At 43.4% G+C, this 15,772-nt stretch overlaps 1 protein-coding gene across 2 annotated transcripts in view; it reads right to left on the minus strand.

The window, feature by feature from the left end:
• Positions 1 to 766: 766 nt before the first annotated feature.
• The window catches only part of ankrd12 (ankyrin repeat domain 12), a 48,009-nt gene continuing 33,003 nt past the window's right edge, over positions 767 to 15,772 (minus strand). The window contains exons 4-13 of one of the 2 annotated variants that reach the window (XM_050074604.1): positions 14,740 to 14,811; positions 14,220 to 14,360; positions 12,471 to 12,674; positions 12,012 to 12,154; positions 11,115 to 11,262; positions 6,089 to 10,578; positions 4,492 to 4,590; positions 4,102 to 4,245; positions 3,915 to 4,010; positions 767 to 2,073 (exon numbers count right to left, since the gene is read on the minus strand). In XM_050074604.1, the coding sequence (XP_049930561.1) occupies positions 1,888 to 2,073; positions 3,915 to 4,010; positions 4,102 to 4,245; positions 4,492 to 4,590; positions 6,089 to 10,578; positions 11,115 to 11,262; positions 12,012 to 12,154; positions 12,471 to 12,674; positions 14,220 to 14,360; positions 14,740 to 14,811 (5,723 nt within the window). In that variant the 3' untranslated portion in view covers positions 767 to 1,887. The remainder of the gene's footprint in view (positions 2,074 to 3,914; positions 4,011 to 4,101; positions 4,246 to 4,491; positions 4,591 to 6,088; positions 10,579 to 11,114; positions 11,263 to 12,011; positions 12,155 to 12,470; positions 12,675 to 14,219; positions 14,361 to 14,739; positions 14,812 to 15,772) is intronic. The other variant, XM_050074606.1, reaches the window with a different exon arrangement.

Raw genomic sequence — 15,772 nt, forward strand, 5'->3', positions numbered from 1 at the left:
AATGAAGTTTTATTTGTGATACAAGGTTCATTTTTGCAACCTTCCTTTTTTATACGGGGGTGAAGGTCTTTTTATATATTTATTTTTATTTATGTATTGGTTTAATTTACTTATTTATTTTTGTAAGTTTTCTTTCTCTCAGCGACCATATATTGATTGGCACTGACAAAGGATGTGTTAACGCTGCATTTCAAAAATAAAAAGAAAGATATTTCACCTGAGTAAAAGTACAATAGTAAGCTTATAATGGACTTAGTCACACAAGTACACATTGTGCAAATATAGCACAATTCAGATTGTCTAATTTATCACATATATTATTGGAATAAACTGAATGAGAGACAGATATATTTAAGGAGCTCTGCAACCAGCTCATCAGTTTTCAGTGTAGGCACTTAAAACCTGCTGAATGGGCAGTGTTGTGTACAGCGACATCTACTGGCTGAGGATAATACTGCAGCAAGAGAGTGACCAAATATCAGTCTGAAATATTAACATTATGCACCATTACTTGCAGGGCTGCAACTCATGATTATTTTCATTAATAAATCTACTTATTAGTTTATACAATGTCTGAAAATAATGACTTTTTTTTGTCAGACCAGCCCTAAAAATATATTTAATTTTCCTCATTAAAAAAGCAGAGAATGTTTGGCATTGCAGCTTGATAAATAAAAAATATCAGTAATCAAAAACTGTTGATTGACTAATCAGTTAATAAATTAATAACTTCATCTCTTTAGATTAATGACACCCAAACCAATCATTTTAATTTCACAACAAATAAAATTTATTCAATTATATATTACAAATATGTACAAGTCATGTAACAAGTAAATATTAAAATAGACATTTTTTTAGAACTATCGTTCAAAAAGGCATTATGTTGAAAAAATAGGTTTTGTTGTGATCTCACATTGAAACTGTAAAAGTATGTGTTTATTTTTTTTCCCTTGGAAGCCACAACAGACTTTAATGTGCGCGAGACACAATGGACAACACATGAGGAGTGAGGCCGCGAGAAGGGACGTAACACAATGGCGCAAAAAGAAACAAAAAGAAAAGAAAACAAAAACAAAAGAAAAGCTGGAACACTTCAGTAAACCTCACAATTAAGTCCACAGTACAGCTTTTTAGGAAAAAAGTACAAACAACGCAACGCATGCACAGCATTTAATTGCCAAAGTCAAAAAACACCAGCTGTGGCGTGGAACTCCAGATGAGGAGGGAAGAAACAGTAAAAACAAAAAACACAACAGAAGCCAACACATGCTTAAGATTTTAAGCCAACAACAACGAGAACATCACGGACGAAGAGGACACTCGATATAAAAACCAACTTTGGTCCATTAAAACATGAGACAGAACGAGTTTACAATCAAAATATCTATTATTTTTTGTTTTTACAAGTTTAAAACAATAATTACATGGCTATTTACAAATGCACAATTTTTTTTATGTATAAAATAAGTTAAAAAATTAAGAGCACAGTCTGTACACAATGTATGAACACTCACTTTGAAAACAATTGAACTCTTTCAGTTGTGTGACCCTGCTTGATGAGGAGCAGTAGCAGGTGGTCGTCCTCCACACTTTGCTTCGTGCTGCAGAGCTCCCTGCACCGCTGCGCCCCAGCTTTTGGTCTCTGCTCCCCAGGCTTCGTCTGTGGCCTGGACCCCCCTTTCTCCGTACGAGGAACAGTCGGTCCTCGTTCCCCGTCCTCGTGGTGGGCGTGCCGGTTTGGACTGTAAGAGCGCTGGAGTAAAATCGTGTCTTTTCTAAGTGCTCTTCTGTTTTTACCGCCACATTCTAAGTGCTTCACATTTTTCTTTCCTTCTCCTTGAATGCGCGGGCCGCCGCTGTGGCAAAGAACGTCTGTCCTACAGCTCATATCGGGGTGAGGTCAAAGTCGTCGTTGACCTCCACGAGCGGGATGTAGAACTCGGGGATCTCGAAGATGCTGGTGGACTTGTAGGTAGCTGGGTCCAGCTCCTGCAGTTTCAGCTGCCACTCCAGACGCTGCACGGCGTTCAGGGCCGCCGCCTCGTGCTGCTGCCTCATCAGAAGACACGTCTGTGGAGGGAAAAAGGCACATTATATATTTCACTCAAGCACATGTTCTTATTTAGATGAGGAACGTCTATGTACCAGGTGGATTTGGCCAGGAAATGACCACAAAGACAAACACAAAAAGCAGTCAGGCATTATGAGAGCACAAAGTTTCATCACTGCTGAACAATTCACCATCATGCTGTCGGACCCAAGGGTGCTGTAGATTAAAACTCCCCCTTTGATAGTGTTTCTTTTATTGAGCTACGATGGAGGAATGGCAACAAGAAGAGGGAATCTCACACTATAAAGACTGTCCACTGCTGATGCCTCATATTAACCTCATCCACGTCTGAATATATGTTTGAATACAGACTGTAGATTTTGTCCACCGTCACTTGCACTAAAAGGGATCTCTCTTTATGACCAGGAGGACTGATTACAGCACCAAACCTCTGTGTATTTGTACACTTCTACTGGTCGTCTGCAAGAAAGCAATAACTAAAAACTTGTTTAAAAGGAACCACCAGGTCGTAAACACTGGATGGACACAGTAAGAGATGTGTGATGGTGGTTTTCACTGAGAAATATGGAGAACTTTCCCATAACATGGAAAAAACGGATCAGCTTCACCACAAGCAACGAGGACACTAGATAATATGACATAAATAACAAGGACATAAATATTTACATATGAAAAGTGACAAAAAATTCTGAGGGGATCTGTTCCTGAAAACTGTTTTTATTTTGTGTGAGACTTGTAGACTTGTATCCAGAGTGTTTACATTTTCAATAAGAGCAGCCACAGAGTGTATCAAACTGCAAACTCTGTCACAAGCTCAGTTTACGTGCAGAGAACATCCACATCCACAATCTGTTCAAGTAATCTTGTTTTCAGTTCATATAGTTGTCAAAATAAAACAGGTAAATTTGTGCTTCCACTGTGAGACTTCAGATGTCCGTCTGTCACCGTTATTTAATGAGCTGCTGAGGCATAAAAAGGTCTGTGTCCATTTTCTGTTTGCTGAAAAAGCTATGTCACTGTGTTGGGGAGCGCTTCCAGCTTTTTCTTTATTGATGCATGGCACACGTTTATTTCTGTCTTTCTTAAAATTCACATTAGCAAAGTGGCTAACGTAACACTACGTTAACAGAGGGTTGACCACACAGTTAACAACAAGCTTACAACACATTTGGTGATAAAAGCACAACACTCACTCAGCAACTTCCAGCGTATGGCAATTACGCTCCTACAAAGGCTTTCCTGTCTTTGTTGTGATAGTTTCTGACTGACGAATCACACAGTAGCTTAAAGAGCGGCTGTTACGACACCAGTGCCTTTCTGTTCAGAGATTTTCACCTAGAAGCGCTCTGAGCGGCCACACAAAAAAAGTCAGGGGGCTCTGAAAAAGGTCCTTGGTGCAGCGCTTTTTCTCCAGGCAGTCGCATACGCATTCTCCTCATTGAGAACAATTGAAAAAAGACTCCAGCGTGGAGAAAGGCAAAACAAAAAATGCTATGTGGACATGGACAATGTTTGTAGTCCAAACTTTGCTCTGCCACCAGTTCTGACGTCAACCTTTGTTTGCTGTTTACTGATGTTGAGTTCATTAGCTCTGGCAACTAGAGCCTGCCATCTATGGTTCCTTTATAAAGTAAAATAACCTTTCAACATTTCATGTAAAAACTCACAACTTTGCTGAGGCAACAACAAGAGAAACATTTAGAAACTTTTTTTGGTATTCAGTGGTAAACATCGCAGATCATTTCCTGCTCTACGGTGAGTTTAAAGACGATTCTTCACTACAAATGCACCTTATAGTTAAAAAGGCAGTGGCCAGTGAAAACAATCATCGCGGTCTCACCTTCAGTTTGTCAAACTTGTCATCAACATCTTGTAACCAGGACATGAACTGCCTGGCGTTGAATCGGTCTCTCACTGACGTTTTGCCATCATCGCTCTGTGAACCAAACACACAACAACTCATCAAACGCACAGTATTTCTACACATCATCATGAAGAACTGACTGGAGACAAAACACACTACTCACCTGGACATCTTGAGGCATGTTGTACACTTCAGCGTCCAATAAAACTGTACAGGCACTGAAAGGCAGAGTCTGATTGGCTAGTGTTCTTGCTGCCCGGTAATGAACTCGTAAGACTTCCTGTTCATTTGAAACAATCAGCTTTTCCTGTAGGGGAGGAAGAAAATAAATCCAATGTTATATGAAGTATTAAAATGACATTGACTATGTTGAGCACTGATATCCATTTAAAGTCTTCAGGAGGGTATAATAACAAACACAGAGCTTCAAAATGTCAAGAGGCTTTCCAAAAAAAGGCAATTTGTTCCATTTCAGTCACTACAAGTGGCACTAAAAATGTCTAGAGGCACTCAATCCAACCAAAACAAAACCCTCCAGGAGTAAACTACATACCCTTTCAATGCTGTGTTGTAGTCGTAGTTTCATACGGACCACCTCTTGTTGTTTGAACATCTCTTTCAGCTGCTCAGGTAACGATGGAGGTGGAGTTATCTGTTCAGACACAACAATGGAGAAGGGGTCAGTTTAAAACACGTTGTCAATGCTGTGATGGGCTACCTGATGAGTCACTGTGCAGAGATCAGTCAGAAGAATATATTTATCATGTCAGCTAAGGTTCTAGTTTAGGTTACCTTTTTTACGTTTTACTTTATTTGCTTGACACTGTAAAATTTCATTATGTGGGCAATACCTCGACAGGGTTGACACGCCAAAGTATACTGTGGTGCTTTAAGGCTTGTAGTCCTGTTGATTTGATCAGTTATATATTGTTTCCTTTACAGGTATGCTATGCAGGATTTTCCTAAAAAACAACATAGACTCATACAAAAGTAATCCCTCTAAATCATCACTTGTGACCCACAAGAAGTGTGTGGCAGTTTTTTTTTCTGCAGAGACTCAGCCCTCTGCCTATAATATTTTATTTTGCTGCGTTCAGGACGTTCCTGGGCCTGTAGTCCCAGACCAATATTGGGCAGGGAGTTGGGGACATTATAAAAAGGAAACAACCAGATCCCAGACTGTAACAGCACGCATCCAAGAGGAAGGTGCGAAAATCGCAGACAAAGCACCAAAAAAACGCAACAATAGAGAGGCAAATCTGAGGTGCTCACAGCAGCCACAGGTTGTTGTCAAACCCACGACCCTGTGTTGCATATCATACCCCCTTCTCTAACCCTTTCACATTATATCAAATAAAGGCCAAAAGCCCTGAAAATATCTTCTAAAAAAACAGAGTCAAATCATGATCTGAGTTTGGCTTTCACTTTTGCTGCCGATACTGTGTACAAACAGTAACTGACCATTTCTGCATAGTAGCCCTTAAAGTTCTGGTTCGTTTTGTCGTTTTGTGCTCACTCCTGGTTTCTACAAACCATGGCTTCACAAGGAAATTGTTAAGAAATAAGTGACTATGATTATTGGATAGGAACAGGCACAATGGAGGCTTAATGTACGGTAAATTTATGAGGGGGAAAGTTACACAAGGATGGACACATCTCAATATACTAGTGCTAAAGTACACTGAGTAGGACATGAAAACAGCACCCTGCTGTTTTTACTCATTTTCACTCTGATGTATCAGAAAATCCCTGCACTCGTGTTGAAGCGCATATGTGTTGACATGGTTACCAAATGTGACGGTTCACGATCAGCAGATGGATTTAATAATAGTCGTCTTTTGAGTTCATGGTGAAATCACATATCTACTATCACAAAAACCTCTGGTTATTCATATGGTTTCGCACCATTAGTGGAGCAAATAAGATATGGTGATGATGTGGGTATTGGAGTTCGGGAGTTCAATTGACAGCTACCACGTCAGCCGAAACAAACTGGACCGAACCATTGCAACAAAGAACCCTGACATGCAGGCTGAGAATCAGAGCTGAACAATCTGATCTCAAATTAATGTCATGTTGAAGTGTAAAGTGAAGTGTGTCAAGTGTAAGAAGTTGTTTTGTAAAGTTCTGATTAGAAATGCAGCACTCACTGTTGGTATGCAGAGCTTGCTGAGTGGGTTCCCATCTAAGAGGTAGGATCCGTTGAAGGTCACATATTCATCATAATACTGCGGTGGCTGGGGGGTTACGCTGCACAACACTTTGCGCTTCTCCTCAATCTTCTTCCGGATGTGCAGGAACTCGTAGTAAGGGTTTGCCCTCTCTGTCTGGTAGGGCTGAATCTCCTCCAGCTTTACGGCGTCCACAATAGCAGCCAGAGACTGCTGGCCTCTCTCCTTATCCTGCTGAATCGTGGAGCACGGCTGGGAGCTCGACACTTTTGGCATCTTTCTCTTACGAGGATGGGGAACGTGGACGTCTACTTCCTCGTCTGTGGAGCGAACTTTGACCTTAGCCCCAGAGGAATCAGAATCCCGGTCTGCAGATTGTGGAGAGGAGCTCCCTGAGGCGCTGCAGGTGCTGCTGCTGCTACTACTACTACTACTACTGCTGCTGCTGCTGCTGCTGCTGCTGTCAGTCTGAGCTGCCGATTGGACGGTGCTTTGACTCTGCTCTTCTCTAGCTGAAGATGACTCTGGCTTCTCGTCGGCAGGCGTCACCTCCATCGGCTCTGAGCTAGCCTCTACCGTAGATTCAGAGGAGCCTTCTGTAGCAAGGTTGCCCTCAACTGTCGAACTCTCTGTTGTGACAGAAACAGCAGCACTGCTGTTGTTCTCTGAGCTCTGTGGGACGTCAGTCATCTCTTCAGCCTTGTGTTCAGGACTCGCACTTAAGGACAATGATGGAGGTATACTGTCCTTTTTCTCCATCTGAGCATCAAGATATGAACCTGCGCTGTCACTGGGAGTTCTTGAGTCCGAGCAGTCTTGGTCATTTACATCCATATTCTCTTGAGAACATTTGGACTCAGTGCTTGTTTGGCTAAAGCCTGGCAAGGACTCCCCTGCAGTGGAGCTGGGAATGTGCGAACTGGTAGAGGGTTCAGGACTTCCTCTACCTTCTGTTCTAGTGCTCTCTGTTTCCATACTCTCTTCTTCTGCTCCCTCAGCACTCTCGAGCGGTTCGTCTTTAAGATCAGAAACATGTGTGGTACCTGATTCTGTCTGCTGCTGCGTGCTCTCCACCCCAGAAACATTGAGCAGTTCCCTCTGCTGGAGGGGTTTTGTACTTGTACTTGTGAGCTCTGATGGCTCAGCACACGGACAAGCTGCAGGTGTCGATGGTTGATCTGAATCCTTGTTACTACACTCTGCCTGTAAGTTCTCTGTCGGACACTGGACATCCTTTACAACAGGCGGATCAGAGGAGGGAAGAGTTTTCTCTTTCTCTGTTGACCCTGTTTGAGAGCCACCGCACTCTGGAAGTGTCAGGTTTTTATTCTGAGGATCTTTGTTTGATATTTGAGGTGCTAAACCACCAGGAGCACTCCCCTCTCTCTCTATGACTGAGTCAGCAACTGAATTCACACATTGTTGCTGACTGTTGAGGCTCTCGTCTGTCTCTGCTGAGGTCTCTCTGATTCCTAGCTCCTCTGTAGGCTGGCTGGGTTTTGGCAGATTTTCAGCAACTCTACCTTCAGTCGATGAGTTGGCATCCTCGTCCAAAATAGCCCTGAGGTATGGAGACTCATGTCTGCTGGGCAGCAGCGTCCGATTACTTTGCTTCACATCTGGAAGACTGTTGCAATCTTTGTCGTGAACAGACGGCGATCTGGTGGCTTGAATGACAAGGGAAGACTGGAGGAATGCAGGTTGAGAATCCGAGGCTTCCAGGTTCATGTCAGAGTCGTACTCAATGTGTCTGGGTGTTAATGTTGTCGCCTGACACGAATCCTCTGAGCTGGCGACGGACACCAGGGACACGGACCTGGACATGAGGCCGCAGCGTTCGCTCTCTGGTCGCGGGGATCCAGTCAGACAGTTTTCCACAGCCGACATGACCTTTGCACTGATAGACGGCAAACTCTTTCCATCAAGCGACATTGTTCGGGGGCTGGTGCCGTCCTTCAGGGATTTATCTCTGCTGTGGACATCAGAGGCTTCAGAGCTTTTTGAGCGCATTAGCTCCTTACTCAGGCACTGTTCAGACTTCGTTCTGTCTTTAGGCTTGGTCTTCCCTGGATCTGCCAGAGGCCGCTGTTTAAGCCTCTCCCGCTCTTTTTGTTTTATTTTCTCCAGGTGTTTGCGATGCCACTGCTCAATCTCCTGGTCCTTCAAACTGAGCATGCGCTCAAAGCTGGTCTGCATCAAGTCATCATTCACAAGCCTTTTTTCTTTGGGCTTGGTGTCTCGTGTTGCTGGCGAGGCTTTGGATTTGGCCTTGTCTGCATCCATCTCGTTGGGTTTGGCCTTGCTGATTTTGGCCTGCTGCGAGCGGTCTTTGTGCCGCTCCTTATCCTTGTGTTTATCTGATTCTCTTTCCCGGTCTCTCCGGTCACGATCTTTCTCTGGTGTTCTCACAACTTCCTCCTTTGATTTCGTAGATAAGGACTTGCTGCTCTCGGACAGATAGCTCTTCTTCTCTTCTAACAGTAGCTTCAGATTGGAGCTTGAGGAAAGAGTCCCGTCTTTTATTTTCTCTCTCCTTTTCCTGTCACACTCCTTTTCTTTTGAGCGATCAGATTTACTATGATCTGTGGTCTTCTCCAGAGGTTTTCCTTTCTTATCTGAGTTGGTGCGTTCCTTTTCTCTGTGATCCCCAACGCTATATTCTCTGTCCTGCCTCTCCCTATCAGACCGCTTGTCGAACTTATCTTTATTTTTCCTGCCGTCCTCATGCTTTTTAGTTGTGGATAAAGATTTCAGTTTCTCATTCTCTTTGTAGTTTTTATCTCCAGGCGAGTGGGTAGAAATGGTTCCTGTTCTTTCTTTTTCCTTCCAACGATCCACTGAATTCTGTGTTTCAGCTTTGTCAGCATGCTCCGTTTTAACCTTTTTTTCCTTGTCAAGATGCCTTTTCTCCATTTTCTCTGAATCCTTTTCCTTTCCTGGGAGCCTCTTGTCAGTTTTCTCGCGTGAGCCTTTTTCTGAGAGCTCCAGCTGTTCTTGATCAGCTGTGATCCCACTTATGGGTTTCTCTTCTGTCTCTTCTTTCATGCTGTTGCTCTGCAGCGACTCCTCAGGAATCCGCCCTGAGCCGTGGCAGTCCACTCTCTCGTCACGCTCACTCAGCTTTGAATCCTTTACCTTCTCCTCTTTACCAACAGCCTCCTTCCGCTCTTTTTTCACAGCCTTGTCTTTTTCTCGCTCCTCTCTTGGCCTCTTTTCCTTGCTGCTGGAGTGTTTCTCCTTCGTGTTTCTCTCATCTTTGACAGGGGAGGAATCGGAGGTCTTCTGAAGTGAGCTGTTGTCTTCTCCTTCCTTTTTCACTGGCAGATGTTCATCTGTCTCATCACTTTTGAAAAAATTCTCTTTCCAGAACTCTCTGTCAAACTCCAAATTCCTGTGGCTGTCTTTCCTAGCCTCCTTCTGCCTGTGCCGGCTCCGCTCTGCCTCGTATTCCCTCCTGTGTTTGTCTTTCTCCTTGTGTTTAAGTTTATGCTTCTTCACCACTTTGCCATCTAAGTCAGTCTTCCGTAAGGCACCCTCAGAGCTGTCGACACTGTTTCCTATGCTGCCATCTTTGTAAGGACTCGAATGACCATCATCCCCGTCTCCACTGGAGTCTTTCTGTTGATGTTTGCTCTTTTCCTTGTGCTTACACCCCTTGGTGCTGGAGCCTTCTGTGCAGTAGTCTGCCTCTGTGTAGTGGTTGAATTTGACACCGTCCACCGGACATGAGCTGTCACTGATGGAAATGCACATTTTAGTATTTTCCTGTTTGAGTGGTGTTTGTTTATCTGTCAGGCTGTGGTTCAGTTTTGGGGATTTTATGGACGACAAATGGAAGAGGTGGACGGACGAGTCGTCTTTAGGACTGAAAGACATCTTGAAGGAGTCTTCCTCCCGACCCTTTTCTGTGCTCTCGGACACGGTTGCCAGAGAGAGGACCAAAGTTTTGCTGTTCTCTTTCCCATCCTCTTGGTTTTCCTTGTTTTTATTCTGGCTTTTGCTCTTCCTCTTGACTTTACCCTTATCCTTCTGCTCAGCATTCTCCTTTTTTGACCTTGTGTCCACTTTGAGAGTCTCTGAGCTCTGAGAGCAGGTGGGAGAATTCCTTTTCTCTGACAGGCTCTCCATCTCGTCGCTGGAGGTATCCGAGCTGCAGTGGACACGGGGCGTCTTCTGCTTTTTTGACTTAGAGGAGGAATCCCCTTTTCCACTTTGCTTTCCTGCCACGTGATTCCTATCTTTCTCCTCCTTCTCGCGCTGCCGCAGTTCCCTCCGGAGGATGTGTCTGTCGTTAAGGGCTTTACTGAGATCCTCCTCCTCTTCCTCGTCCTTGAACTCGTACTCATCCAGCCCTGGCATGGACGATGATGCTTTCGTGGCTGGTTTGCCGTCTGAGTCCTTTTCAGTATCGGAGTCTTCCATGTTGTCATCAACACTGGATGGATTGACAGACGGGGGGTCTTCAGACTCTGCAGAGAAGAAAAGACCAATTTTTAAATGATACAATTCAAGTACATAAAGCACTTTATCCCAGGGCTGCTACTAATGATTATTTTCATTGTCAATTAATCTGTCGATTATTTACATGTTTTATCAATTAATTGTTTGGTCTAAGATGTCAGAAAATGGTGGAAAATGTTGCTCAGTGTTTCCCAAAGTCAAAGATGACATGCAAACCCAAGCAGTGATAGATATACCATGTTGTCTTCAAACACTGTTTTCTCTATGACACATGCAATTATATTATTTATTTCCCCTTGATTGAAAAAGAGAAAAAAAAACTAAACCTATAATAAAACTTGTCAAAACTGTACCTATATTTATCAAAGTATATGTAGTCCGAGTAAAGCCCTAAACACACTGTCTGGTCCATCTACAGTGAAAACACGTACGCATCATGCTGTAACGCGGAGTGAATCAAAGTCTTGCATAACATTGAGGTTAGTATGTTAATATGTGACTATAACCGGGAGCTCAGCCAAACACTACGGCATTTTCTGCATACCTGAAGAGCTGTCCTCTTGGTCCGACAGCGCAACCTCTCCCTTTAATAGCTGCTCCAGCTCCTGAGAGTCTGCCACATCCACTGGGCGCTCCCCACGCTTGTTGGCCTGGAAGGCGTTTCCACCGTGGCGTAGCAGCAGTTTCACGATCTGTATCAAACATAACAGGAATTGAGAATCTCAAGACAAACATCAAGGTATATACATCAAATAGAAACTGTTACAAACAACAAAATTGCAAAAACTAATTGTGACAACTTATGTACTTTATAGTGTTACCTGTGTTGTTGTTTGTAAATGCTATTCATGATCATTTGGAATCCATCTTCTGTGTCAGGAACACACTTAAGATGTTTTATTTTCAATCGGACAGCAGCTCAAGCTATTTTTCTATTTCCAAATTTAACTTTTTTTGACTTAACTTTGAGTACAACTGGTTTAGTGATGTAGTTTTCACCGCAGACTGGCATGACCGAGGATATTCATATAATAATAATAATTGTTATCATTGTATGACTACTGTTAATGTCTACATCTATCTACATTACACTATATCAAATAGACATGTGGGGCGTTGGTGGCTTAGTGGTAGAGCAGGCGCCCCATGTACAAGGCTGTTGCCGCAGCGGCCCGGGTTCGGGTCCAGCCTGTGGCCCTTTGCTGCATGTCACTCCCTTTCTCTCTCCCCCTTTCACGCTTGTCTGTCCTATCCATTAAAGGCTGAAAAGCCCAAAAAAATATCTTTAAAATAAATAAATAAATAAATAAAATAAAAATAAAAAATAAATAAAAATATCAGACATATAAGACCTGCGCCAAGACCTTAATCAGCAGTTTTAAATGTGTAATTTATTTTCAAGTCCTATACGACAGTGGAAGGACAAACTTCAAGCTCTTACATCTTTATGCCCACTGCTGGAAGCATCATGGAGTGGCGTGTCGTCATCCAGACCCTGCGTGTTCACCTCTGCACCTGCTGCTATTAAGACCTTGGCCACATCGTAGTAACCAAGATTACAGGCTTCATGAAGAGGAGTCCAACCTGGTGAGAGACAGAAAACAGCAACACCAGAGTTTAATTTATTAGTTAAGTTCAAATTTTACCATTAAGTTTATTAATTTCAGACAGATTTCTGATTGAAGATAAAAAGAAAAAAATAAAGAGAACAAATTAAGCTTTATAAACAAAGGGCACAGAAGGAAATAAGATGCACATTGATGTCCTTCTTATTATCTCATCATGAGATATCACCTTTGAATAAGCAGCTGTTATTCAGCTGTTGTCAGCTTTGTGTCATTAATAGCCACCATACAGACATGATGAGAGCTGTTAATGATCACCCCCCAGGCCATCGTACCTGCAAAGTCTTTGACGTTGACGTCAGCTCCCAGGCTAATGAGCTCTTTAACTTGCTTGGCGTCTCCCCGGATGGCAGCCATGTGAAGGGGAGTCTCCCCTCGCTCGTTCCTCTTGTTGACCTTGTCCTTCTGTCGAGACGAGGCGCTGCTGGGGACTTTCTTCTGCACAGGGGTCGTTTGTGAGGGGTGACTGGGAGTAGAGTCTGGACACAGACGGGGAGAGAAAAGCACTTAATTGATGCTGGAAGCAAAAGCCTGTCACGGGTTGAGATAACTACCTGAATTAATGTGCAAGGCACTGGATTGAGCAACGACAGAGAAACTGTTTTTACAGAGAACTTCAAAGACTAAGCTTCTATGTGTTGATGTGTTTTAGTAAGTATTCATTAAAGACTCGTTCAACCTTTTGGGACATATGTTTATTGGCTTATTGCCAAGTTAGATAAGATGATCTATATCACATGGTTTGGTAAATTTGTAGCTACAGCCAGCAGCTGGTTATCTTTACAGTAAGACTGGACAGAAGGGGAAGCGGCTAACGTAGCTCTGTCCAAAGGTAACAAAACAAAATTAGTCTGGCACAACCTCAGTTAAACCACAAATTATCATTTTTTTATGGTGCATTTCCAAGAGTTCTTGCAATACCGCTAGGGGATGCGCTGCTCCACTCAACTGGCCGCACTGATGGGCTTTCCGTTGGTGACGTACCCTATCGTGGAATGCACCTGACTAGATAAACACACTGCTAATTGGGCGGTCCCTGGTTCTCTGCTTTCCGTTTCAAACAGGAAACAACATGGTAGGCTGCTAATAAGCTTTCTATTATTCTATCAAAACAAACCAACAAAATCCATTTGTAAAAACATCTGAGGCAAGAAACAGGTAATGCCACTAATGAATCTTTTTTTCATTTGGAACTACATCACCTAGACTGACAGCTTGGTCAAAGTTTCACTAGCCAGCTCCATTGTGCTGGACGGCCTCATTGGCATAAAGCTGAATCTAGGCTACTTCCTGCAATTACAGATGCACCACAACTTCTCCTCCAAACTCGCTGTCACACTCCCACCATGCATTGCATGACTGCTTCTTTGTTGCCGAATCTGGTGTAAATGCGCCGTTGCTCTTCTGCTTTTGTAGAGATTACATAAGCGAGATATGTTTTGATTAATGAGCTCTTGAGATGCTGGTAAGTGAATTTCGTTCTGCTTCTGATAGAGCAGCTATTCCGCCTGCTCTCCGGTCTTTATGCTAAGCTAAGCAGCTGCTAGTTCCTGCTTGGACAGACACAGGAGAGTGGTATCTCCTCAGCTAGCTTGTGGCATAAGCGAATGAGCATATTTCCCAAAATAAGCAATGAGCAAGGATTTGATTGAGCAACCACAGTAACACTGGTTTAACTAGATGCCTGTGCTTACTTGTGTCTGTGTGTGTTTAGCATGTATGTACTAATTGTCCTTGTCTCACAACTACTCAGAACCGATCACTAACAAAAAATTATCTCAGTCAACTTCCCCAGTTACATACTTGATGGCAACTGCAATATATCTCTGAGAATAATCATACTGAGCCGTTTTTTTGCAGTCGAGTAACTGCATTAAATATGAAACATTGCCCTATTCTCAAACAACCCTGAAATATTAGAGTGCATGTTTGTCAAAACGCTCAGAGGCATGACTCATCCAACAGTAAATATACTCTGAGCCATCTTGAGGATGTGGTTAAGGTGAAAGGGCAGGCACACAAACCTGGACTGTTGGCAGTCATCTGCATTAGGAGAGCCATCTGTTTGCGCTCTGACAGAGGATACCCAAACAAAAGGTTGGGAGCCTGGGACTTCTTGCCCCCAGCCTCCTTCTTCACCTTCTTCTTGTCTGGTCCATCTTTATCTGTAAACACAACCGAGAAAGATTAAAGAGAACAGTCCGGAAAAAATGTCCAGCAGCAATTTCATCGTCACAGTGACACCGTTTTCCTCTTTCCCTTGTATCTGTTGAGAACGCGGAGAAACAGATGACAAGCATGAGGTTTCAAAAAAGGGGGACAAAAAAAGACAGCATTCTCTTAAGCCAGCCAAGTAGCCGCCCCGTCTCCATCAGTCGGTTGTTACTAAACACAGACATGCGTGAGCTGTAACGGTGGCAGATGCAGGGCGAAAACACACACACGTGCATGTGTGTATGTGTGTTTACAGCAGCATAGTGGCGCAAAGTGGGTGACGTGACTTGTAGAGGACACGGGGGCTGAGGATCGGGCTGCAGCGATTACCTGCGTATATCCTGCAGGGAGGCACTAATCTCTCTCCCCAGGTCTCACTCGACTGGCCTGGGTCTGAGTCATCTACAGTGCAAAGCAGAGAGGATGGGGAGGGGGAGAGAGGAGGGAGGGGAGAGCAAGGGGGGAGGTGGAAGGGTGGGAAAGCACTGCATTAACGCTCGCTCACTCTCTCTCTCTCTCTCTCTCTCTCTCTCGCCCTCTTCCTCCTCTCAAATACATTCAGGCACAAAGACAGACTTGCACTCCACGCACAGATTATGAGTCATGGCAACACAGGAGACAGGAGAGAAGATCCGACGTGGTCAGTGGAGTCATTACTTCCCTTTTTCCCTACAGCTGATCGACACAGGACCTGCGAGGGAAAGGCTGCTGGAAGGCAAAGCCACCCTCCGTGCTAGTTTAGCTTTACAACCTGCGCAACATAAATTAAACTCAGTGAATTCAAAATTGAGGGTTCTCGTCTGTCAGACTGACGCAGGACCACACAATGAAATGCTCTACAGAGGAGATGAAGAGAAACCTACAGGACCTCAAACTCTCTGTTAAACACATTACTGTACTTCATCTACTGTAATTATGGCTGTATGACACACTAACCTATTTTTAGCTCTCAAATCTGATGTAAACATACAGTTAAAAGTCTGACTACATGACAGAAGCTGAACAGTTTATTTACACAAGACAGAGAGGTAAGATTAAGACCTCAAGTTTACAGTGTTTCCAATGTGAAGCTGAGCAGTTGAGTAAAGCATTTTTATATTCAGCATAACAGTGACCAGAAACTTAAATAGAGCAGTTACCATCGCACGTCTTCTCACGACTGCATAAACAATATCAGGTCTTAAAGGAGAAGGCTGCTGTTCTGTACTTTTGTATTTATGTTTTATTATTTGTCTCAACAGATTCCTTAAAAAGACTACAACAGACAATATGTTAGTCCACCTCACAACGCATTACTTGGGGACTATTTTCAGTGGTGGATTAATACACATTTGGTGGCCTAGAAATTTCAAGCACCAGGACA

The sequence above is a fragment of the Epinephelus moara genome, chromosome 21 (assembly GCF_006386435.1).
Source record: "Epinephelus moara isolate mb chromosome 21, YSFRI_EMoa_1.0, whole genome shotgun sequence".
Taxonomy (NCBI): Eukaryota; Metazoa; Chordata; class Actinopteri; order Perciformes; family Serranidae; genus Epinephelus; species Epinephelus moara.